At 48.5% G+C, this 26,341-nt stretch overlaps 1 protein-coding gene across 3 annotated transcripts in view; it reads right to left on the bottom strand.

Moving 5' to 3' along the window:
- The window catches only part of RHBDD1 (rhomboid domain containing 1), a 108,500-nt gene that overhangs the window by 35,211 nt on the left and 46,948 nt on the right, over positions 1 to 26,341 (bottom strand). For all 3 annotated transcript variants that reach the window (XM_037029290.1, XM_037029292.1, XM_037029291.1), the window contains exons 4-6: positions 16,742 to 16,830; positions 14,890 to 14,946; positions 7,076 to 7,219 (exon numbers count right to left, since the gene is read on the bottom strand). In XM_037029290.1, coding sequence (XP_036885185.1) covers positions 7,076 to 7,219; positions 14,890 to 14,946; positions 16,742 to 16,830 — 290 coding nt within the window. The remainder of the gene's footprint in view (positions 1 to 7,075; positions 7,220 to 14,889; positions 14,947 to 16,741; positions 16,831 to 26,341) is intronic.

Below are 26,341 nucleotides of genomic sequence, written 5' to 3'. Positions count from 1 at the left end.
CTTCAGCACAGACCAGCCAAGTGGCAAGGAAGACCCAGCCGTCAAAAGGAAGTGGTATTCTGCAATGAAATGGCTTCTAGACAACCTGGCATGTTTTTATTACGTAGAAGGTGTTCCTGGGTAAAAACACACTCAGCTCCGTACTTTTAAAAAGAAAAGGCTCAGTGGCCACACAGAAGTAGTGTCCGTGTCTGTCCTGACCTGCCATGCTCCTGTGAGGTCAAGCCAGCCAGCCGGGGGTGTTTGCACATGTTCAAAACCGCCAACCCTACGGCGCCTGCACAGTCCCCGGGAGGCTCCTCTCATCACGCAGCTGAAGAAGCCACCGCCATCCAGCCCACGCAGTTATGGACTGGGATCTGCCATGGCTAGTTGTGCGGCCCAATCCTCCTGAACTGATCTTTTATCCATAAGTTCTGAGAGGTCCACGTCATATAACTCACCAACATTCCTCCCGTTTCCCAAATCCCCACCTTTCTCTACATAAGCGCCTCTGACTCGGCCCATTACCACAGAACAATGGGACTTTTTCGAAGGGCCTTTGAAGAGCACCCAATTCAACTCTTTTGTTATAAAAATAATAATAAAACAAAGGTCTGATCAGATCCGGTGACTCGCCCCTCAAGTGAAACTAAGTGATGAGCCAGGACCGCAGCTCCGCCCACTGCAGGTCCCTGCTTTCCTCGGTGCCCCACGCCGTGAAAGAGTAAAACAACGTGAGCGTAATTATTCCGTTTTCTCAAAAGTTTCTATACACCATCAAAGAAATGAGACAAATGCTGCCTTTATATACCTTGGTGTAGCTTCAGTAAAAAAGAAAATATACATTTACTTAAAATGCAACTCTGGTGGTCCCTATGCACATATGATACTCATCAACAGGATTCAAAGACACTGTCAAATGATCTGTTAACAACAGGAGAACGAGATAATAATGAGACCAGAATGCTTGTCTCCAGCATGGCTTCCCTGGTGTTTGCACATCTCAGGACTGTGAGACAAAGCAGCAACCAGCTCCAGCCGGTAGCGCGCGGCCACACGGCCACACCGTCTCCCATATGGCTAACCAGCAACCCCGGCAGCACAGAGTGGGGCTGGGCGGGGGCGGGTGAGGACCGCTTGATCCGCACGAGACAGCCAAATGTGACGGGGGCTGTTTGTCTGCCCTTCAGAGGAGTCTAGGACAAGTAGCATGAGTTACTCCAGGGGTCAGTAAGGTCCCCAGCTTTACCCAGTGCACGGGCTCCAGGCTGGCAGACAGAAGTTTAAAAGGACACAGCTTTGTACCCAGCCACCAGCTGAACTTGATGGCAGGCTATTAAAAAAAAAGGCACAAATTATACATGGAAGGATGTGGGGGAGGGGGGAGGAAAATGCAAAAGAGCTAATGTTCCTAGCTGGCATCTGCCTTTTGACTCAAAGAAAGAGATGGCCCTTTTCCAACATTTTTCTATTACTGTGGCATCAGCTGCCGCTTGGATTCGTTTAGAAAAGCTGAGACTGCCAACAGAACAAGACAAGATTTCTGTTACTAGTGGTAGTGTGCAAGCCCCTCGAAATGGCAGGGATTTCAATATTTCTCCTAGAAAGGCGACTTTCATGTTATCAGTCCCAGCAGGAGCCCCAGGACTTGTGATTACAGCCAGGTACTCTTAAGAAACATGACACCAGCCACTCCCAAGGTTAAAAAGGTGCTACTTTGATTCTTTCATTTACCCTTCTAATATCTTTAACTAAAGAACAGTTTGAAACTAATTGGTTCTGGATGTGTCTTGCTAAACTGGCATTCTACCAAATGAATTTCTATTAGTTGGCCCTTTCAAATCTCAGTATCATTGGTTAACGATTACACTATCTTTTCACTCTGAAAACTGGGAATCAAAGAGAAACAATTAAGCGTTTGCCCGGCCTTTTAAAAAAGGGCGACAGATTCTACTCACGTCATGAGGAAAAGCTCTTTAACTTTAAAACAACAGCAACAACAACAACCCAGTCAATAAACACACCAGAAGCAATAGATTCAGGATGCGACAAAGAATAAGGACAGCGTCCAGCTTCCACTCAGGAAGGAGAAAGCTGGAGAAAGCATCACTCCCATCCTCACAATAGACACAAATGCTGGACAATCTGCAAGTGGCTAACTTTTCCGGAGTCCATCAGAGAGCTGGGACAGTGGGGCACCCGACGAAACAGAAGTCTGAAATGCCACTGGAGCTCTTGCCGACCTAGGACACACTTCGGGACACTGACGACAAGACTGTGGCCCAAACCGTTAACAAATTGCCCAAGTGTGAGCTAGCAAGGGAACACAGAATGTCGTCACAGACCGTGTAACATGGGACATACAGGAACTCACACCCCGTTCCAGCCCTTCGCTGGACCTCGTGGGGCCTCACGGAAGAGAGGGAGGGTCCAGAGGAAGTGTCCTCCCTGGGGAGGGAGCATCAGCCACTGCAGGGGAGGTCTGCCTCAGAGGCTGCGGGGATCCCTCTCTCCGGCCTCCCTCCCTCCCTCTGGATCGAAACCCGTAACCGACTGGGAGAAAAGGAGAACAAAACACAACGCATCTCTAAACCTGGGGCGGTGCAGGGACACCTCCAGACGCGGGGATGCCTGAGACGAAAGGCTGACGACGCTGCAGTCACTCTGTTGTCTCCCCGAAACTCTCCTTAGTTTTTAAAAAAAACCTTAGCTTCCTCTATACAGAAAGAGAACATAAATACTGGACGGGGAAGAAAAACCAGAGCACACCTCCCACTTGACTCCCGCCTCCAGACTCCAAGCAGAGAGTAACAACAGCAGTGTGCACCGCGGGGAGAAGGCAGGCCAGTGGAGAGAGAACTGCACCCCCCCCCCACCCCCCGCCCAAGTTCCCACGGAGAACAGATGAGGAAGCGAAGTTCACAAAGACTCTGAGAAAACCTCTCCGGCAAGCCAGCCCCCACTCGAAAGCAAGGTGACGCTGGAGGAACTGGCCGCCTTTGGTGCCCTGAAGGTACCCAGAGCAACTTCACCCGCAGGAAGCGTTGTACGTCAAAGTGCTCACGGTATTCAAGGGTGCGTGGCACAGGCCATCAGTGCGATACGGAGACCTGCGCGATGCGCATACCGCCATCAGCGGAGCGGTTTTCAGCAACTCTGTGGGCTGCGGCGCCACCGGCAAGGGCAGAACACACGTACTTTTTGGCGCCCAGGCTACTTGCACCGGGATGGACGGTAACACATCCCACCAGCTGATACTCATCTCGCGGCGCAAACCTGCTTCGCCTCCGGAAATCAGACTGAGTTAGTGTGTCAACAGAGCACAGAAGAGAAGTATATAATCATCTCAACAAACAGAACTTTTTTTTACAAGTACTATTTATAATGGATCATAGTTCTCTAACCAAAAAAGAAAGAAATACTTAGGTATAAATCTAAGAATATGTATGTAGGATCTATATGTTCCAAATTTAGGGGTATGAAAATATAATTACAACATAATATTGAATGAAAAAGTAAGATATGAAATAATAATGCACTATACGGTCAGAATTTTATACGATGAACTCAAACCAAGTATTTTTCCATAGGAAAAAAGGCTAAAAAACACTAAAGATCTTTTCAAAAATGTCTCCCTGGTTTCTCATTCTTAACAAGACACTCATGAAGTGTTTCAAGGAAAACCTCATTGAGAGTAAGATAAACCTCACTGAAGACTTAACTGGAAGGAGGTCTGGCTGTCACCGGTGGTTACTGTGTGACACCCTTCAGGAAGGCTCTTCCGACCAGTTTCCCTGGAACTGGGCCCACATGCTCTTAACATCGTCCGCTAAAAATGAAATTCCGTGGCCAACCAACCACATTTGGGAAGCATGGCTTCAAGGAACGGCTGTCCTGACTGCAGAGCCCATTTGAACCGTGTCTGCACACCGGTGTCCTTCGGGGTCTTCCAGGGGGCACAGCTGGAAGAGTTTCCCAAAGTTATCTGAACACAGAACTGGTGGGGGGGGGGGGCAGGAGGGAGGGGCAAGGAGGGAGAGGAGAGTCCTGTTTGGGTGACCCCTGAAAGCAGGTGACCGACATCACGTTACTTTGCTTCTGAACACTTGAGTGTGCATGTCCCGAGAATAAAGGCCACTCTGAGGCTGGACCACAGCCCCGCTGCCACCTCAGAGACAGCAAGGTCATTTCCCTGACCACATCCAGTAGACAGTCCAAACACGAAATTCCCCGGTTTTCTCAAAAAATGTCTTTTGTAGCCAGTTTTTAAAGGTTCTCATGTCACATTTGGTTATTTCCTTTTAACATAAAAACCACATCCTGCTTTTTTTTTTATGACACTTTCCCCCCAAGGAAACCAGTCTCACTGAACTGTGGAAATCTCACAGGTTGTCCGGTTATTTCTCCACGGTGTTGTTCACTGTTCTGCTATTCCAAGCATTTCCTGTACAGTGACACTCACATGTGATGACTTAATCAGAGGCAGGGCACACATTTTTAGCAGGGGCATGTCACACCGATGCAGCGTTCCGCATCTTGCATCCTATCGGGAGACAGACACACAATGTCAGGTCATCCCACTAATAATGCCGCTGTGTGTGGCCGCTGGGTTCAGGTGGTGACAGCTGGCCCTCTCCATCACGAAGATGCGTTTCCCCTTGGCTACGAGAGTGCCTGCTGGGACGTGACACTGTCTCACCAAACGAACGTCCTATTTCTCCGTGACTTCCCACGGATCTTTGATGTTCTTTGCAAGACTGTCAGTTACTCCACTGGGTTCCCTGTTTATTTTTATTTACCTCTTCTAAAATTTCCTTAGACTCAGATTTACTCTTGCGGTGGTGACAAGCGCAAAGAGTTGTGTACCCACCACGACAACACGACAATCTACGCACAGAACAGATCCATCACTTCAAAAAATCTCCCTGCACTGTCCTTTGACGGGGCTACACACAGTTCCACACAAAGTCCACGCTGAGCTGCTCTGCCCTGCTCTACTTGGCCCATAATATTTCCTTTCTCGTCTAGCAGTGACTAAACTCCCATGTGTATCAGAATAACCACAAGAATCGGTTAACATGGAGGCGCCGGGGGCTACTGCCCGAGTTGAGGACTCCAAGGCCAAGGCAGGCTTCTGGTGACCGTGATGCAGGCAGTCCCTCTGACTGCATGTGGTGTGGCGACTGCAAGACTGGCCGAAATTTGGAACCTCTCCTTCTGTCCATGCTCTTGGCAATGTGGCATTGCAGCTTTTCCTATGAAGAGGTGGGGCCGACCTCCCCACCCATGGACCTGGACTTGTTTTGGCAACAAGACACAGTGGAGCTGACAATGTGCCAGCACAGGCCTGGCTGGTTCCCACACTCCCCTGGGGCCCTGACCCCAAAGGCCTGTGGAGGGGCCCAGGCCGGCCTGCTAGATGGGGTGAGATCAGACCTCCAGTCTGACCCATGCCATCACCTTGGACAACGGCCAGATGGGCATGTCCATGGGGCCATTGGAGAGCAGCCGGCCCCGGCTGGCCAGGGCAGATGCCTCAGTGTGCCAGCCAAGATCACACAAGCCTGATGCAGCTGATTCACATACTCGGGAGCAAGAAGGAATGTTTATTGCTTTAAGCCACCTGTGTTACTATGATTTGTTACACAGTATTAGCCAACTGATACACCATAGTTCTTACACTCTTCCCCTGAGAAACATTCCTTTATCTCTCCCTGTCCATGTTTCCTTGCCAACATCATCGTAATTTAAGCTTTCATGTCTTACTCATACTGCAGCAGTCTTCCAACTGGGCTCCCCTCTTGCTGTCATTCCCCACCTCCACACACACTGGAATATGCTACGGAGTACGCTAAGACCATAATCCTTAAAGTCAGAAACCACGCTGCGATAATTTATGTATTCCGGCATGTAGCATGATGCCTGGTACCTCCCACAGGTGCTCAGTCCTTGTTCACTGAATGCCTGCTGCCGATTCATGACACACAGCCTTGACCCCATCACTGCCCCGGGCAGAGCTCTGTTGGCATTGACACCAGATGCCGACCCACCTTCCGCCCGGCCTGTTCACTTCTAGGACCTGCGACCAGGCCCCAGCTTTGCTCCCCACACTTCTCCCCCTGCTCCTCTTAACGCTTCCTCCAAAAGTGAGGGTTGGCCACGCCCCCACTTCTGTGTCCGTGCAGATACCGACTCCTGTGTGCAAGGCCCTTCCGCATCTCTGCATACCCTACACATTCTTGAAGGTCCGCCTGAAATGTCACCTCCACAGTGACACACTGACAGCACTTTTCCTGAGCCTCTCTTAGGCACCTGCTGTTACAGACCCCTCAGGGTGAGGGCACCCAGCAGGGGTCCCCCTGCCAGAAACTGTGAACTTTTTGAGGACAGGTTCCGCCTTGTGCCTCTCTGTATTCACTACTGCACCTAATGCAGTCCATGAAACGATACGACCTTAACGAATGCTTGTTCAGGGAATAGGTGATTTTCAGTCACCACTAAAATCGTAACGACAGTAACACCCAAACTTGTAAGCCACAACAGCAGAGATGGCAAAATAAACGCAGTGGTTTTCATATATCCGTTTGTGAGAGAATATTCTGGAAAGCCAGTTAAAAATCCAAATTCCCGGACTCTGCCCAAAGAGAGGACGGTCCAAAGGGTCAGGTGGAAGCCCAAGTTTGAATGCACATCGAGCTCTCTGAGCGACGTCGGGGAGCCCTGCGGGCAACCCTGACGGCCAGCGACATGCAGCCGGCTTTTCCGATGTGAGTCCCAAAGCAAAGCCCTCCCCACGCACCTAAGGATTTTTTAACGTTTCCTGACTTCAGTTCCAAAGCCCTGAGTGCAGCAGGCCTATAAAAAGAAGCACTCGAACAACACGCGCAGTCTGGCGCCTTGTGAGCCCCACTCCCCAGGCTGTGGGGAGTGGGGCTCACACCCCGTTCTCTGCAGTCACAGTGCACACATTTTTTCACCTACATAGCCTTTTCATAAACTGTTTCAAGTTTAAGTTGCTGCTGACAGTCCTTTTTCAGACCATTTCGCCCTGTGAGGTACACTTTCAAATGAGTAAAGAGTGCAAAACCCCTACCTTGGTCCCAGAGGCTGGCCCGTAACGCTCTCTCCAGCTGCTCCTCCTCACTCAGGCCTGCTGTGTACGCGTCGTAGCTCCTGGACACCTCTTCCCGGTAGCCTTCCCTGCCATAAGAGTAATAATCCCGGTACCTGGGGTATCCTACGGGGAAAAATGAACAGGGGACAGAACACGGTCACAGACTCTTTTCACACTTCTGTTTTGTAAGCAAAGGCAAGAAAACAATAATACGGTAATAATCCTTAAAATAAGAAAAGGTGGCAAGTGGAGAATTCCTCTGCAAGGGTAGGCAGTGACCACCCTATCACTGGAGCACATCCTCAGGGCTCAGCATGGTGCGGGGCACGGGCTTGTTCTTACGTGCTGAAGAGGAGGAAGATGCTAATTTAGAAGGTGGTCGGCCATGCTGGAGAGGGGGCCCAGAATGGGCTGAGGACAAATCAACGAATTCTTCCAGCTTAGAGGTAATTCATACTTGGAGCATCTTCAGTGACGCCCTGGCGGCGGTCAGCAAGGTGGCTGGAATGACAGTGGATGACGCCTTCCTGTCCAGTGGCTCTGGGCCACGGGGGGCAGGCCAGTGTCTACTGCGCTGACAGCAGGATGTCTGTGCTGGATGCGATGCTTTGGGCAGTGATGAGTATGTTGAGATAGACAAGCCAATGTCTCTGTACGTATAATTCCCCATCAGAGACCATAGTTGCTGTCAGTTTTAAGAAATCGGTTACAGATAAAATGGGACAAGAGACAACCTGGACATTAAATAACGCTTCAGTACCCAACTTAGACACCACGTGAATAAAGGTCAATTACAGAGCCAAGTTCACTTCTGCAAGGTTATTAACATCAATCTTTTCAAGTCAGTTTGGGTTTGCTCCTTACATTCTCTTTAATCACCCACTTCTGTGGAATTCACTTGGAAGAGATTGTTTTTCCCCCACAGAAAAATACCAACCTAATTCTGGTGTAATGGGAGAGAAGTAATAGTCTGTTTCATTTTTTCCTTTCTTTGATGCCCTTTGAAGATGATGTTTAAAATGTTTCATTTATGTGCTTTTTGTTGATGAATATTCCCACCTCTCACTATGAGTCTTGTGTTGTATGTCACCATATCAGCCAAAATCACAGGACGTGCCTGGGTGTAAATAAGCTTCTGATTGCTTTAATGAGACTATAGGAAAAACACTCACAATCAGGCCAAAGCCAGGAATACTGCTGAGTAGACTCTGGTAAACTGATATCTCATATTTGGAATTTTTGATAATTGGTCCTGAAGCTATTAAAACACCCTTTTGGGTCGGTCATGAATAAAAAGTTTTCTGAATATACAAGATGGAGAGGGGAAAAGGGTTAACTATTTCCCATAAGGACTTCCAGGCACTTTGAAAGTCTCTATTTTGATACGAACAATGAAGTGACGATGAAACACACCCATTTAGTTTCAGCCGACATTCTCACGCAGCAGCGTGTGTTTACACGAGTGTTCGTCACGCTTCTGTGCCCACTGGTTCTGCTCCTGCAGCAGCTGCAGTGAGACGCCCGCGACGCCCCGTCCAACTCGCCACATTACAGTGTGCGACCTTCGGTGTGTTCACGGAGACGGGCCATCAGCACCACAGTCAAGTTTAGAACTTTTTCCATCACCTCTTGCCGCCAAGGAACCTGTAGCCTTTGGCTCTCACCCCCCACACCCTTCCTGGCCCTAGTTAATCACTAATCTACTTTTCTGTTCCTAGAACTCTGCCTATTTGGCACAAGTACGTAAGTCGAATCATCTAATATGTGGCATTTTGTGTCTGGTTTACTTCCCTTAGCACACCGTTTTCTAGGCTCACCCATGTTATAGCATGGACCAGTACTTCAGTCCTCATGGCCCGATAATATTCCACTGTGCAAATGCACCACGTTTGGTTTATTCATTCATCAGGTGGTAGACATTTAGGTTATTTCTACAATTTAACTACTGGGAATAATGCCGCTATAACTATTTTTGTACAAGCTTCGGTGTGGATGTACGTTTTCACTTCTCCTGGGTACCCACTGGGAGTGGAATTGCTGGGTCCTATGGCAGTTTTGTTTCATGCTAGAGACGGTCAGAATGCGCTCCAGAGAAATCGCACCGTTCTACACTCACACGGCAACAGATGCGGGTGCAGAATTCCCGCATCCTTGTCAGCCCTTGGTATTGTTTGTCTTCTTAATGACAGCCACCCCAGCGGGTATTAGGTGGTCGTCTCACTGCGGTTCCCATAACCAGTGATGTACAGCATCTCTCCGCGTGCTTATTGCCATCTGTATGTCTCACTGAGAGAAATGTCTGTTCAGAGCCTTCGTCCAGTCTTACCGATTTACGCCACACTCTTCGATCTTGGAACTATTTTACTGACCGTCCTTGAATGTCACAAAGATGAATGGTTTAAATAATAATAAAATAAAATTGTTCTGGATTTTTTGGGGGGGAGTAATTCTGACAACCCGTGCTCCGAATGTAGTAAAACTTAGTGAGAATTACTAACTACTTCCAATAACCCAACTTCCACATTCTCTCTACATGTTTCCCATGTCAGAACACTAACACTACGGCTTTTAGAATGGGAGAAGGATGTAAGTAAATTTCCCAAAGCCTCACGATGGTTTAGGGCTGACGTGGGATCTGGATACAATTTTTAATGTGGATGCCTTTCCTCAAATCGGCCTCTGCACAAAAGATCAGAAAACTCAGCTCCCAGAGCTGCGTGTGGATCACACCCACCAGCGAGCCACATACCCAGGGCCTATGGGAGCCTAGGGCACAGCTGCAATTCTTCCTTTCATGCTTCACACACACACACACACACACACACACACACAGACAACCTCCATGTCAGGACAAACCGTCAACACACAATCAATGTATCTATTTCACAAAGAACAAGAGAGGGGGCAACCGTTCAAAAACATAACAGATTGTTTACAGATAAGTCACTGCACACGCTGCGGTGCTTCAGCAATCCCTGCACAGAGAGACCGTCCAGCTCCCTAAGAGTGCCAATCACTTTACTGCAACAAAAATGCACGTTGGGCACTTCCCCATATGGCTCATCACCACTGTCAAAACCCCTGTGGAAGTCATTCTGTCACAGAAGGTCTCCGCAGCATTCCAACCCCCAAACACGTTCGGCCAGTTCGAAATCCAGAATGACCCAGAAGCTCCACATACCCACCTTGCATAGGTGTCAGAAATACCGCCTACGTCTGTAGAGTTTTAATCTCCAGGTAAGGTTGCAATGATTCCAGGCAATATTTTCTTTACATATAAAACCCCTTTTCTTCATGTTATTCTTAAAACAATAATAACCCCAGCCTTAATCAAATAAAGTCTAAAACTCTAAACATCTGAATATTATAAAATCTAATTTGGTACTTGTCAGACAAAACATGGGGAGAGAGAAAGAGAAAGTTTTAGTGCCTTAAGTCAAAAAGATTAGTGTGGTTAAGGGTTCCGTATCATCAGTCATAAATCATCAACGGGACCAAAAATCCCATCCATATCTAGTATACTGAGACCAGGTCTCCTAGGACCCCAAATTTTCCACAGCTGTTCTGATGAGCCAATCAGATATTTTTTAATCTTCATAATAAACATGGCTGGGAAGACCTAACAATCAAACACTTAACGATAAATAAGTTTAAATTATATCCTGCGATGAATACTAGTTTAATATTCCTTTGCAGCTCTATACTTTGGCTCTGTAATAAAAGAGATTCTGGTTATCATTATGCTCTTGACTGTTCCTCCATCTGTTCTGCATACACATACCCAGGACTTCAAGGCAAAAGAGATCGAGAAACACCACCAAGATGAGAAAAATTGGTAGCAGCTTTTCAAACATTCATGAGGTTCTTTGGCCTCTCAAGGCTTTTTCAGCGAAGGACGGCCACAGTCTGAATAAACCGCTACTTGTAAGGATACATATGCCCTCGTCATAGTTCCCTCTGTGACCAGGAGCTTGGCCACCTGGCCCGGTATTGCTCTGCCTTTGAAGAAACCCTGTCCCTTCAGAGGAAGGAATACAAACATGGAGATCTCTCAGGGGACACGGAAGAGGTCCGGGGGGGGGGGGGGTTGTNGGGGGCTGGGGGGGGGGGGGGGGGCTTTTATTTTTGCCTTTAGTTCCCTGGTCTGTGTCTCTGCCGTGCACAAGCCTCTTCCTCTCGAAGCAAGAAAGCAGCAGCTCACTGCTCCCCCCGCCCTTTTTCTGAGTAAGTGCAATAAAAGGGGAAGAAAAGACAATAAGGAAAACGGCTCTATTCTGTAAGGTTAAATCAGCAGAAGGCTCATCTCATATCCTTATCCACTAGGAAAAGCGGGGGCAAGGAACCAGTGCCCTGTGTTTCAGCCCTAGTTCTATTTATTACTAACAGCCTGTTTGACTTCGGCCGAGTTACTTAACCTTTCTAAACCTCTATCGCCAGCTGTCACATGAGATACTAAAACGGGGTAATCTGTAGCAGTTTGAGCCATGTCTGTGCATTATTCTTTTGGTCCAGGGGACCATTCCTGTTTCTCTGGGGAGCTGTAAAAAACGAAGCAGGAGAAAAGCCCCTTTTCCCCTAACAACTCTAAGGTGTCACAGGCTGTGCCGCCTGTGCAGTGGAGAGAATCGAGGCAGCAGGAAGAGAGGAGCCGCCACGGGAGGTAGAACCAAAGCGGTCCTCCCATCCGACCCAGTGTGGGCACGCAGGCCGAGGAAACTCTGCTGCCCCGAAGTCAGTAGAAACTGCTCTCCCTGCCCAACCACCAAGAGGACCCAGTGCCCCTCTGGAGGACTACACATCGACCCCTGGACAACACTGGGGGCAGGGGTGCTTATCCCCCACCCCATGCAGCCAAAACCCTGCACATTGCTTTGACTCCTTCAAAACTGAATTATCCTGTGCTGACCAGAAGCTTTACTGTTAACATAAACAGCTGATTAACTTGTATTTTGGATGTTATGTATATCATACATTGTACTCTTACACTAAACTAAGTTAGAGAGAAGAAAAGGTTATTAAGAAAATATGAATGGAAAGATGTTTATAGTACTGTATGTATTTATCGAAAAAATCCACACATAAGTGGATTTGCACAGTCCAAACCTGTGATGTTCAAGGGTCCACTTTATTTATCGGCTGCACCAGTAACTAACTGTTGCCCCTCCTCTCTTTGGGGGGGGCCCACAGACAGAAGCAGGTGGGCTGACACTGCCCAGCCACCATCCCTCTCCTGCATCAAGACCACGTTTCCAGGATTTTGAGCAAACATATCACCCGCCCTGGAAACCTCAGAAGTGAAGCCTCTTCTTGGGACAGTGACAGTCTTCTCTTCTGTGGTCCCCAAACCTAGGCAACCTGTATGGTGACCCTTAAATCTCTGGTTTTTGTTATTGATCCCATTCGAATCAACCAGGAAGCTTTTAAAAAGCAGGCCAAGCCTCTGTCTCCATCTCTATTCAGATCACTGGGCCTGGGGTGAATTCGAGGCAGGGATACGCTGTGAAAGCTGTTCAGTTGATTCACACGGACAGGCAGGGCGGATATACGTGATCCCGGCCTTCAGAACTACATCAAACACGTAGCTTGAATGTAGCTCCAAAAGAATCACTCTACTGGTCAGATCCTTCAGTGGCACCCCAGCACATTCTGGATAATTCCAAACAGGCCTTTGAATAAAGGCCTGAAAAGCCCTTTACCAGCACTGCTTCCCTAAACTCCTCCTCACTGGGGGAGACCCAGCAGTCCTCGGAGAATCCCCCAGGAACTGCACCGCCCCCTCTCCCCCCAGGGCCAGTACTGAATGCACTCCGCTCAGGTTGCTGAATGGACTTCTGCCAGGAGGAAGGACCTGGACCAGATTAGCCCTCTGCCATAGTCAAGTCAAAGGCTGGAGAAAAGATAGGAAAGTAATGTTTTTAGGCACTGTGTAACAGGCAGTATGGGATTTTGAACCTTTAGAGAAAGGAAGTCAAGGGGATGAGCCTGAGGCACTTTCTGGGCAGTGGGGTAGGGATGGGGAATGCAGCAGACCCCCTGCACCGAGTTGGAATGTGCAGGGCAGAGTACAGCCAAGGAGAAAATTGGGTACGAAGAAAACGCCAGAAATCTGCATGGATTTCCCTGGAGATTTGCTGGATATTAAGCCACACGTACATAGGTGAAATTCCATGAGACCAGGCCAAGAATGACTGAGTGCTATAACCTGAGCCGTTCCTGGAGCTCGGGAGGGCTGGGGGACACTTGTGTCCCAACCCATAGGACTGGAGAGTCCTTGGTGAGCAAAAGGCATTCAGGAGAGATCTCAGAAAAATAACACCTCAGTAGTAGTGCAGGATTATCTCTAAAAAATTACATTAGCACTGGCTTGCGTGGCTCAGTGGATTGAGTGCTGGCATTTAAACCAAAGGGTCTCCGGTTTGATTCCCGGTCAGGGCACATGCCTGGGTTGCAGGCCAGGTCCCCAGTAGGGGGCGTGTGAGAGGTAACCACACACTGATGTTTCTCTCCCTCTCTTTCTCCCACCCTTCCACTCTCTCTAAAAATAAATTAAATCTTAAAAAATTACTTTAGACCCGCCCTAAATCATTTTAAAACCAGCCCCAGAAGGATCAAACTAATCACCGAGGAATTTAACTGGATGCCAGAGCAAAGCCCAGTTTCCTATAAAAGAAGAATTTGAGTACTCAATACCATAATATGTGTGATATCCAGCATCCAATCACATCCTACTTAGACACGCAAGTCTGTGACCCACAACCGGGAGAAAAATCAATCTCATGAAACAGATGCAAAAACGAATTACATATATAGAGAAGACAGAATTAACATCCCGGGACTTCAAGACAGCTATTGTAACTATGCTCATCATTTGAAGAAAAATATCAGGAACAACAGGAGGGGAGAAATGGAGACAATAAACCAGGGATGGGAAAGCTGCAACCTGGAGTCCGAAATCAACTGACTTTTGTACATAAGGTTTTATTGAAACACAGCCACACCCCTTTGTTTATTAATTGTCTGCGGCTGCTTTCATGCTGCTCACAGGCTGACTGGTTGTGAGAGAGACCACATGGCCAATAAAGCCCTTGGCATCTAAAACGTTAGCTCCCTGGCCCGTGACATCAAAGATCGCAGGCCCTGGATTTAAGCCGCAGTGGTTTTCAGTGGGCGTGACAACAAAAGAGACCCAGGGCTTCCGTGGCCCGTGGCTTCTTGAAGATCTGCAGCCGGTTCTGCTCCAGGATAGGGTAGGGCAGCCTCCCCAGGCTGGAATGTGAGGCCTTGGCCTGAAACAGGTCATATGCTTTCATCAGAAGTCCTTTCTACCTACTTCTACAGGCACCTAGAAAGTCCACGGCGTTAACGACCAGAGGAATGCCTATCTTAGGATAAGCATGATGCTCTGTGAATAGGTAGTTGGGTAGAACGGTGGAGAACTGCGTATCTGAAACCAACTTCCAACACTCAGCCAGTGGGGCATTCTCTTCAGCTGAGAATAAAGGCGCCTGGGTCCAGTCTGAACCTTACCCTGTCCGAGAGACCTCATGCTGATCATACAACGTGTCCACGGCACTGCCCTCTCCTTCCCTGGTCTTCCCCACCAGCCCACCCAGGCGTGCTCCCCGGGCTGGGCCTGCCTCGGGCTTCCGGGCACGCGAGAGGCACAGCTACATCACGTATGGGCGGCTTGACAACATTATCACTAGAATCACCTCCAAGTGGCTCTGCAGTGGCCAACGCTACAGTTTTTTAAAAATTAAGTTAAAATTTATTAAATGACATGAACTACTTACCTGAATTATTAAAGTAGGGCTGCTGTCTTGGGTAACCAGTATTGAAAGAAAAATTACCTAAATATGAAGGAAACACACATTTTAATAATAGCCATAGGTTTTTTTGCCCCCCGTTTTATTGAAGTATTACTGACATATAAAAAAAATTGTATCTATTTAGTTGGTGCAATGTGTTTTGAAGAGCTATGCCTGTGATGACTCAATGTACACATACTGTAAGACGTGACTGCCACAGTCAAGTCAATTAACACACCCACCACCTCCCAGTGACCATATCTGTGTCGGTGTGAGGACCCTTGGGGTGTGCTCTCTCAGTGAACCGGGAGTACACCACACGGCATTAACTACAGTCAGGATGCTGCACCCCGGGTCCTCGGCTCTGACTCGCCTTCTAACTGGAAGTCTGTGCCCTTGACCAAGACCTCCCTGCCTCCCCCAGCCTCTGGCCACCACCATTCTACCCTCCGCTTCTGTGACTTCAACCTTTTGGCATCCCACAGAAAAGTAAGATCGTATAGTATTTGTCTTTCTTTGTCTGGCTTATTTCACTTAGTGTAATGTTGTCCAGGTTCATTGATTTTGTCCCGAACCACGGGATTGCCTTCCTTTTATGGCTGAATAGTACTCCACTGTGTATATACAGATATTACTGCGTATGGAAAGTTACATCATTCTGTGTCTATATATCGCACACACATACAAATGTGAGATATCTGTATCTTTGTTTAGATACAGATGCAGACAGGGATGCTCCCCCAGGAGTAACCAGACAGCAGCTGCACAGGCCAGGTTCCTTTCCGCAGGGACCCTGTGCCACCTCAATCCCCAGACCACTCTAGATCTCTCTCCTGCTTTACCAGGGAAAAAAGAGGTGCAGAGTTTGCAGGCTATGTGTAAACAGCACTGAAGGTTTGTCTCAACTTTTATTTTCTCCTGTATTCCTTTGAAAGCAGAATGATGTGAAACTAAGTCTCCATGGGAAAAAGGCAAGGCTTTAAGAAGGGAAGCTGAGAGTTTAAACACTACACCTGTGGGGGAAATCATCTTTAGAACAGAAAATACTTGCCTACATTTTGTAATATGTGCAGAAAGCGTCGCTAACCACTTAATCTTCAGACACACAGAAAAATGAAACGAAACATTAAACTCCCAAGAATAATTTTTTTCTTTTATCAGTATTGAGAGCATTTGGGCAAAAAAGCTCATTATGAGACTTCCATTATTAAGTTGTATCAAAAATATAATAAAACTGGACATTTTCAATAAACGAAGCCTCCACTCCTCCTCCGAGTGCACACACTGCAAACAGTGTAACGAGCAAGAAATGGAATCCGCTCTGATGCGGGACAGCCCGGGACAGTCCCCCGGGAGTGGACACAACCGGCCGATAGGGGAAGCAGTGCATGGTCTGGCCACACACGAGTATGTCTCCCACCAAGAGCCCACTGGTCACTCTGAACTCTTCCAAATGCTGGCCTTGCACTTCGGTACAGACTTTTCTTTTTCAACTTGCCTTGCACATATAAAAATTCACAGAATGTTGAAGAATAACACACTGCTTTAGTTCCCTGCAACTTCAAGGCACTCACGGTTTTCTGTGACTAGCATCAAGGCTGAGCGTATACACGTGCACTGCTATTTGTCCCCTAAGAAAGCCCCAGCGTTAGCATGTGGCTTCGCAGCCTCTCTGAAGCAGTGTGAGGAGCTGTGCCAGCTGGTATCGTCCTTGGTTTAAGAAGAGACTATAAGGAATTCCTAAGCAGAACCACAGGGTAACTTGGAATTGCTTCTGTTCCCTTAAAAATTAAGATGAACTTCCAACTTGTCATGTCAAAGGGGTTTTGTTCGGTACCTGTGCACAGTTCCATGAGCTTCTTCAGCGGCCCGTGAGTGTACATGAGTCCAACAAGAATCCCGGCCAGGTGCCCGGCAAAGGAAGTCCTACGAGAGAAGGAGACCCTTTGTGAGTGAGTGTCCTGCTGCTGATGACAGCCATCCTGTCTTCCCATTAGCTCAGCACATGTCAACAGTCACGGCTGCAGGCTTTGTTCCACAGCGTGTCTTTTATGCCGAGCAGCATTTCACTCAGTCCAAAGAACAACATTTCCTGCCTTAAAAATATATATATATAAGGGACAATAAACAATCACCACCGTGGGTTTAAAATGCAATACCGTCCTTGACCAAGAGAAGTGGGCTGGCCCCTTCAGAGCGTGGAGGCATTCTGTCAAGACAACCCACTCTACTTCTCTCGGTTTTTCTCTGTGGCTCTTATCGCAAAACGTAATGACATCAGTTTTCTCTGAATTAAATCTTGAACAATCCAGCCATTGTGAGGACAGTATCGATCTGTATCCATGGCAGACTGATAGCTGCGTTTTCACACATCACTGACTAGTGAAGCAGAGGACAGGAGAAGCTCCGGGCCCAGACAGAGGCACCCACGTGCCCACCCCCAAAGTGACTTCCCTCTAGCCATCTTCATGTGTATCTTTCGGTCACTCAGCCGAAAGATGCAAGAATGTAAATTTCAAATTCGATAGATGGGTTAGGGCATTAAATTGGTTCCACTCTTCGTACGATAGCATCTAAGACTGGCAACCATTTATACATATAAAGTCGAGGCAAGCCCCCCTAAGTACTGCCTGAATCAGTAAAGGCATAAATGAGAGAAAACCACCTGGCAGGCTTCCCGGCCCCCAGCCTCTCTCTGAGTGCACCCCACACATGGCCATCAAGGACCCTCCGTAAACAGGGGGCAAGTCAAATCGTTGCCATTCTGGGAAACTCAGATTTCTCCGCAGCCTACAGTCAAGCCTTCCAACACTTGGCCTTGCCCGTCCCTTCCCTCCACCCTCACTGTCCGCTAAATCCATTCCCCAACCAAAGCCAGACCCCCAGGCGCTCACCCGAGACCACAAGGCTCAGCTCAGCACATCCCTGTCACAACACTCAGGCCCCAGCTAAAGAGTCGCTCTCCCCTTCCACCGCCTGCCTTCCCTGCAGAACAGATCCAGCCTTCTGGGTAGCAGTCATGGTTACATGCTTTCCTGTTTGTCTGTCTCTTCCTCTCTCTTACAGACCCCTTGAGGACAGTCTTATTCATCTGTTATGCTAAATGAGAAGCTGAAAAAAATTTTAAAGGTCAAATATACACATTTCCCCAGCGTGGGGAAATGGCCACCCCCTGCAGAAGGGGGGCAACTGAAAGTCATCAAGGAGCCCCGTCGAGCTCCAGGACCACCGGGAGGTCTGCGCTTTCCACTCTTCTACAACACACCCAGGGTGGTGCCTGGCCCAGGACGGACGCTCCGACACGCGTCACAAAATGAGTGATTTCTGAGTCCCGGGGTGGTTGCATCAGACCACTGGGGGGCCAGTCACCCACACCCAAGACCTAGACTCAAAACCCGTACACAACACCTACCACAGCGACAGCCGAGAGAGGGAAGAGGCCCCAGAGCACAGGCAAGACAGCAATGAGAAACTCCCACTGCCTGAGGGCCCATGGGAGACTCGCTGGTTCTCAGGGAGAAGAACGGGACACGGAAAGAGGAGAGCAGAGAGGAAGAGGAGAGGAAGACTTCTGTAGACCGGACTGCACTAGGGCTTCTCCCCGTTGGCCAACTCAGCCATGCCGTTGCCCTAACCAGCCCCTGCCCACGCCGCACACGTGGAAAATCTCACCCAAACACGCACACCACCCCCCACACAAGCATCCCCTCAGCAGGGCTATTATTTTCATAAACACATTTACCTCCCAGCAGGTGTAACTTGACCATGAAAATACGGGTCTGACCCTTGGTTTCCCACTTTCAGGAAAGAATAACAAGCTCTGTGCCTCTCTTTCACTTTTCAAAAAAATAAAACAAAATCGGGCTTATTTTAGTCTACTTTTAGGCTAAATAACACACTCCAACTGGTTCTAGAAATGGCAAAGAAAGTAGTGGTTTGAGGGATACATAAAAAGAGGCCAGAGTCCCTTTTTAAAAATAGTAACCTCAGTTTCACTGAAAAGAATAAAATAACATCAATATTTTTAAAAACTTTCTAAACCGATCTTTATGGTGAATCATATAGTTATAAAAATAACGTGGAGGAAAGCTTCCATTTAAAACCCCAACCTATCAGACAATCAATCTTGGATTTCATTTACAATTCAGAGGACAACGCAGTCCAGTGAATTCCTCATCTCTCCAAATGGGTCTGTGTTGGCTACACCTGAGTGTCCTGATACGACTGCGAATTCCCAGGAAAGGGAGGCTGAGAGACCAGAGACCATACTGTATCACCCTCCGATGGTCAGCATTTCCCACAAAAGGCCCATCTCAGAATGCTAGCCGTCCTCATCATTTCATTTCAGCTCTGTAAAGGTATTCTTTAACAAATAAAGGTCTGAAGAGATTATTATCTTATTCAATCGAAACTGAGAATCTCTCAATAGTTCACATAAAAAAGGGAGGGTTCTACCAATGAAAAAAAGAAGTATATGCTCATTTAAAGAAGTACACTAATTTTTTCCATGCCCTCAGTAACCTTTTGACAAAGGAGCACCCTTCGCCCTCTGGGGAATACCCTCGACCCCTGTCCCGGGAGGGAAATGGAAATGGAATTGGGGACTGTCTTCTCCCCAGCAGGACTGGAATTAGCACACTTCATGCCTGCCCCTGGGGTCGCGGGGGCAGGGAAGACACCTGAGAGCTCTAACTAGTGGCTCCCGTGTACCTTCAAATCAAAGATGGCACAGCTTTAGAAGCAGATTGTGTTATTATGATCATAATTACACGTGCAAAACAGACCTTTTGGCGTTTGAGGGGTCCGAGGGGGCCTGTGCCTTCACGGCAGCCCTCCCGAAGGGGCAGGTGACTCAGGTCTCAGTTCTACCTGGAATGTGACACCTTAGGAACAGCTTCCTCTAGACTTTACTGGGACTGAGGCGCAGACTGAGGATTTCGTTACAGCCTGCCACCCTCTCTCCCATGTCAAATTCCTCAGGGATAGAACCACCATATTCAACTTCACATTCATGGCCTCACCCAAGGCAGGAAACAGCCTGACAGCACACTCCGTAGATGACTAATGAACACGTGGAGGAGCGGAATTAAAAGTACACACTAAAAACACATGTCTAACATCCACGACAACTGCAGTATAAAAACACAAGTTGCATATGGCCACCAGCTAAGGCATCACCATGAGTTTGCTTTATATCAGTAGCAAATTTCTCCGGGAAAGGTAACAATTGAACTTAACCACACATGACTCTGGCTGGCCACACTGGGCTGTGATGCACGGGCCACAGTGAGGAGAAAGCAATCTGTCCACGGCCCCAAGAGTTCCACAAACAGGGGAACGCCCCAGGATTCAGCCTCAGGTCACAGAATCCCAACCTCGAAGCGCACATCGATGTAATCTCACTTTAACGGGGGACAACACCTTGACCCAGCAGTTCTTCCACGTATTCGGGTGCTAAGTCCCTTGAAGTGTCCCATGAAAGAAAACCACGAGTCTGTCTGCAGAGAAACTACGCACGCACAAAATAAATTTAAGAAGTTCTCTGACGGCTGGAATTCTACCCACCCGTGGACTTCTCGTTCAAAACCCTCGCCTGAAGGGAAGCGATCATCACAAACAGGAGAATCTCAGCCAACCAGCAGCCACTCTGAGTAGTTAGGTAGTTAGATACTCAACTGGGAAAACACTGCATTTGTCCTCAAACCCGAACAGGGAGACAACCATCATTTCGATTACTGGAGTTCATTATTAGCACGTCCCATTTCTTTGTTGTGCCGTTGCTCTATAGCGGTGTGACCTGCCCCTGCGTTGGAGTTCCTTCTTGCTAGAATCCCACTTCTACTAATTCTTTCAGTTAAAGGCCGAGGGTAGAAAAATCTGTTGGTCTTTGCCTTTGCAAAAAGGTCTTTATTTCCGTTTCCTATTTTGATGATAAATACAGGCTCTACGGATGCCACCACTCCTCTGTAGGCAATCTGTCTTCTCGCTCGGCTCTTAAGGTTTTCCCTTTATTTTGGACGTCCTGTCATTATACCACAAGCATCCCAGTGGCCGATTCACTGTATTTACTGTATCACTCGATTCACTGTATTTACCCTCCTTGACATGTGCTGTGCTTTCCCCTCTGAGGTCCTCCTACGATTCTGCAGACCTGTGGGAAGTGATTATTTTTGTCTCGGGGACCTCCAGATAGGCAGTGCCCACACACCTCCTGGCAGAGAGGGGCTCATTATTTGTTTATGAAAAAAAAAGGAAAAAGAAAAACGTGAAGAGTTAAAATCAAATCAATGTTGCTATACATTACTTCTAAGGGCCAGTGAGGGTGAAAAGGTAATTTTGGAACAAAACTAAGATTAAGATAGTATTGTGGCTTCTATGCCAATTATCTCTCAAAGCTGGAAAAAAAGAGAGTGCGGGTTTCAGTTATGCAGACTGTACGCAGATATTCTTACACCGACACACAGCGGGTGCTCCTTCCTCTCATGCCGACCCTCTCTCCTCTAAAAGGCAATTTGTGCGGCTGGGCTAAGTGGAGATGCAAAACACTCTACTCACACGTGTCGCTGTTAAAGGATCGAAGGCTAAAGCGATGACTGAAAGCTGTGACGGCTGTAAAGGTCCTCCTCTAATAAATGGCAAATTCTTTCCACGGTTGCAGAGCCTGCCCTCTTAGGCGTAGCCCAGAAAGCAGACAGTGTAGTACTCTAAGACACTCTCCCAGTGTATGCAGAGCAAACGAGCTCTTTAAGGATGGAACTTGATGGAGACACAGTGCTGGGCGGGTAAGAGAACAGGTAAGGCAGGGGGCAGTCAGCTAGAGGTGGCCAGTTGCAGCAGTCCCCAACCTTGTTGGCACCAGGGACTGGTATCAGGGAAGACAATTTTTTGGGGGGGTGGGAAGACAGGAGGCAGAGACACTCACTCCTGCTGTGAGGCCCGGTTCCTAGCAGGCCACGGACCAGTACCAGCGCCGGTACCAGGGTTGGGGGACCAGTGGCATATGGTATTGTNCAGACAGTGTAGTACTCTAAGACACTCTCCCAGTGTATGCAGAGCAAACGAGCTTTAAGGACGGAACTTGATGGAGACAGTGCTGGGCAGGTAAGAGAACAGGTAAGTAAGGCAGGGGGCAGTCAGCTAGAGGTGGCCAGTTGCAGCAGTCCCCAACCTTGTTGGCACCAGGGACCGGTATCAGGGAAGACAATTTTTTGGGGGGGTGGGGAGACAGGAGGCAGAGACACTCACTCCTGCTGTGAGGCCCGGTTCCTAGCAGGCCACGGACCAGTACCAGCGCCGGTACCAGGGTTGGGGGACCAGTGGCATATGGTATTGTACATCCTGCAACCCCCTCCTATAAAAGCCTGTCCTACCGGGGAGGGGCTGAGAAGATCAGAAGTTCTGCAGCCTGGGTGTCTTAATAAATGGTCCCTGGCTGATGTCACAGCAACAAGTGGTGGCAAGACTTTTTTTCGGGTTATTGAATATTAATGCCACTAGGAAAGATCTTGGTAGGATAGCTTCCTCCCAAAGTAAACTGTTCTCAAACTGTTTCCTATCTGTGACGCTTTCTTGGCCACAACAGCAGTGTGCATCTTTGGCAATGTCCGTTTGGGAGGGAACAGGTTCTCGTCTTTACAGTATCTCCCTCAGGATCCCCTCCTGCCACCTTTGGCCACGGAAGTAAAATGTAGCTCCCTCCCCATATTATATTCCCCTAAAAGTAGCTACATTGGCAATGCAGCCTCTAGTATCCATGTTGATTTATTAAACGTGGCACCAGCCTCAGGCGTGGGGCTGGGGGCTGAGCACTGGCATTTACTTAAGTCCCAGACAGATGGTCTGGACAAAAACAAGGCCACTGCAAAGGCAGAAGAAGCCCCTTTACAAAAGAACTTCCCAGATAACAGTGATTCCTTGGTGCTCAATGCCATGTCCCTCAGGCTGGCAGCAAGGCAACCCTACGAGTCGGGCAAGGAGGCAGCATTCGTCCAGGAACCAGCGTTTACTGCCTTCTACAGGCGTCAGACAAACACGGGCACTGCCTCACAGAGCTGGCACTCTAGCAGGAGAAACACACACACACACACACACACCTGTGCGCACCTCCGTGGTAAGTGAGAAAGAGAGGCCACTTGCCGTGGAGTGGGCTGGGCTGGCTCCTTAAGGGGCACTGAAGGTGACGGCCACAGGGTCTGGAGCTAGCGTGCCCCGAGGTGAGGGTGGGAGCTTCTGGCGGGAAAGGCTGGGAGGCTGCGAAGAACCTGGGGTTTTAAAAGCACTGACACAGTGAGTAGGTGGCTGGAGCCTAGCCAGCAAGGGGTAAGGACACGGGGTACGGCCTGCGATGCATTTGGAAAGACAGGCCAAAGTCAGAGCCCATACAGGCCTACGTGACACGGGAAGGAGTCTGATGTTTTCCAAGGCCAATGAGAGGCCAATGGAGAATTTTAAAAAGTGCTCTATTCTGTCTGCTGGGGGAACAGACTCTAGAGACAAGGATGAGCAGAGTGAGCAGAAGGCCAGCGTGGGGGCTGACGCAGTCAGGTGAACGGCGACGGCAGCTTGGCAGAGGCTGGTGGCAACAGAGGTGGAGAGAAGTGGACGGCTCGGTGTCTGTCTGCTGGCCAAGATAAAGGGACCTGCTGATGGATTCCAGGTGGGGGTGAAGGAAAAGGAGAGACCGAGGCTTCTGGCCTGGGTGGCGGGAGGGATGATGGAACCACTCACATGGGTGGAAAGAGAATTCAAGGGCTCGGTTCTGCTGTGTTTGCTTTGAGAGCCTGCAGGACGGCTGGACAGAGACGGCTGGCAGAGTATTCAGTAGGTAGCTGGAGACTAGGTTGGAAACTGAGAGGGAGAATGATGCAAAATATTACTCCTATATTTCATCTGACTCCTGGAACACGTGTGTATACAATACACTAGGATGTTATGTCTATCCACCTATAACACAGAATATATTACATATACACGAATATACATATCGGAAAACAAGATTTAAAGAAAGTACATAAAACCAGCAACAGATAACACGGTGGGGGGGGGGGGAACATCCACCTTTCTAATTTCCAAACTTTCTGTAACAGGGTTTTAGGAATTTCATTATCATTATTGTTTTATCAGAACGGAATCCGAGCAAGGCTCGTATGTAAAGAACAGAATCTCTCTCATCGGTGTGGTGGACAAATCTTAAGTACTTTTGTTGTTGTTGTTGGGGTGAGTTGTTACCAATGCTTTTCCCACTTGTAGTCGGCTTTAAATAGCACTCCAGATGAAAGTTGGAACCAGCAGCTTTGTAGAATTACCAAGCTTCTTTAGAATCTCGTTGTTACTTATATCTCCTTCAAAACTAAAGGATACGTTGTGGCAAATTAAAGAAAGCACAGGCAAGTAAACTGAACAGACATAAATGAACAAGAATCTCGCCACGCGTGCACTTCATTGGGCCGCAGATGCTGAAGACGCAGTTCAACACCGTGAGGTCCCTGTCCTTCCCCTCCTCGGACACTCCATACCGCCAGACACACCCTGGAGTTCCCGTTCCCATACCTCCGTATTCACTGTGCAGGAGGTGCCACTGGCCCAAACTCTCTCCACCTGCTATGCACCACCCCACCCCACCCCACTCCACCCTGGCCCTTGGGACAATCTAGGCAAGTGGCTATGAGCACAGGCACCGGACTTGGATTGCCCAGGGCTGACTCCTGGCTCTGACCTTTGGAGTCTGACTAGCTCTCACCCCAGCCACAGCCTTCGCTCCGGCTTCTTCCCAGCCCCGGCCAGCCTCGCCCCGCTGTCACCACCAGGACAGCAAGCACGTGCTCTCACTAGCCAGCCCCACAGCACTCGGTGGGCCTTCTGGTAGCTCCCCAGGGTTTCCATAATGAAATACAGGCAAGGCGGGTTATACCCATCATGCCCCACTGCCTTGCCTCTTTAGCCTTCTCTCTCTGCTGCCAGCCCCCCCTCTACACCCCTCCAAGTTTCAGCCCTCGGCAAAAGCCACACTTCTGCCCTTTCTGACTCTGTCTGTACTGAGCTCCGCCCTCCACACCCCCTAAGCCCCAGGCAAACAGCCTTCCAGATCACACTCAGATCGCCCTGGCCAGTGCTCTCCCTGCGGCCGGGCGGGGGGTCCTCCAGGCTGCCCCAGCATTCTGCTCCTTTCTCGTCGGCTGATTCGTCTACCGCCACCCTGCTGCTTAAGCTAGTGGCTCTCACCCCTTTCATCCCCAAGGCCCCCCAAACCCAAGAATTTTGTAATGCTCCCTCAATTTTCTTGAAATGGGATTTATAAATAGCACAACTACACACATACTTTTAAAAACACAGACACATTCACACATACAATCTCAACTCCACGTAATGCCCTGGCTGAAACAGTAAGAAAAATATTACAAAGTAACCTAATAACGTGCTGTGAATGATAGCTGCTCAGGCACGACACCATCAGAAGGCTCGACAGTGGCCCCTGCTACGCACAGCAGCTGCGCAACATCGAGGGTAACAAGTGCAGGCGGACAGAGATGGGCTTTCTGTGACTCAGACGCCGCACGCAGGGGTCCTTCGGTGACATAATTTTCTGTGCAGGCTTTCAACTCCAAATGAAGCAAAGTAAAATTTTCCCTTGAGTTGCATTTATAAATCAATTTATAATTTTCCTGGAAAAGTCGCTGTGCATTAAATCTTTCCAAAAAAAAAAGAAGAAGAAAAGAAAGAAAATCTGTGTTTATATGAAAAACACAATTAGGTTTTAGGCTCAGATAATTACAAACAGCTTTTCACCTACATAAATGTTCTTCCAACAGGTTGTGGGTAGGAGGGGGAGGCTGCGGGCCCAGTCTTGTCGTTGGGGACTGCCCCGCACACTGTAGGACCCTAGCACCTCTGCCCCTGCCCACCAAGTGCCCACAGCACCCCCACTCGCATTATGACTGAAAACAACCCTGCAATTTTGCAAAATCCTTTCTGGGGACCAGGCCGGAAAAACCACGGGCTTAAACAGACAGCAAATACTTATTAAATGTTTGCTGAATTGATGATCTTTAATCATTAGGCCTCAAAAATATTTCTTGTCAAAGTGCTTCTCATGTGACTACACGATGCACAAATTCCAAGGATTCCAAAGAAGTCCGCAACAGCTTGAGCTGATAAGTGAGAGAACTTCCCACCCCAACGGAGACGCACGTGGGGAGTTAGAATGCTTGAAAGGGGCTGTGGTCACTCCCACACTGCACTGCAGCAGAATAAACGCAACGTGGCATGTGAAAAACGCTCTGCCATCTGCCGTGACTACAGATAAAAATATTTCTGGATACCACCTCCAGCAAGTAAATCTAAAATGAAAGGGAAGTTGGATTGTTTTCAGCCTGATCTCAGCGTGTGCTAGATGCTACGAAGCAAAGAGATGTTCCTGGGAGCTGAGCCTTTGACGGCA

The sequence above is a fragment of the Sturnira hondurensis genome, unplaced genomic scaffold, assembly GCF_014824575.4.
Source record: "Sturnira hondurensis isolate 20B ecotype Veracruz unplaced genomic scaffold, ASM1482457v3 Scaffold0020237, whole genome shotgun sequence".
In the NCBI taxonomy this organism is placed as follows: domain Eukaryota; kingdom Metazoa; phylum Chordata; class Mammalia; order Chiroptera; family Phyllostomidae; genus Sturnira; species Sturnira hondurensis.
This window is presented reverse-complemented; position numbering and strand designations above follow the sequence as displayed.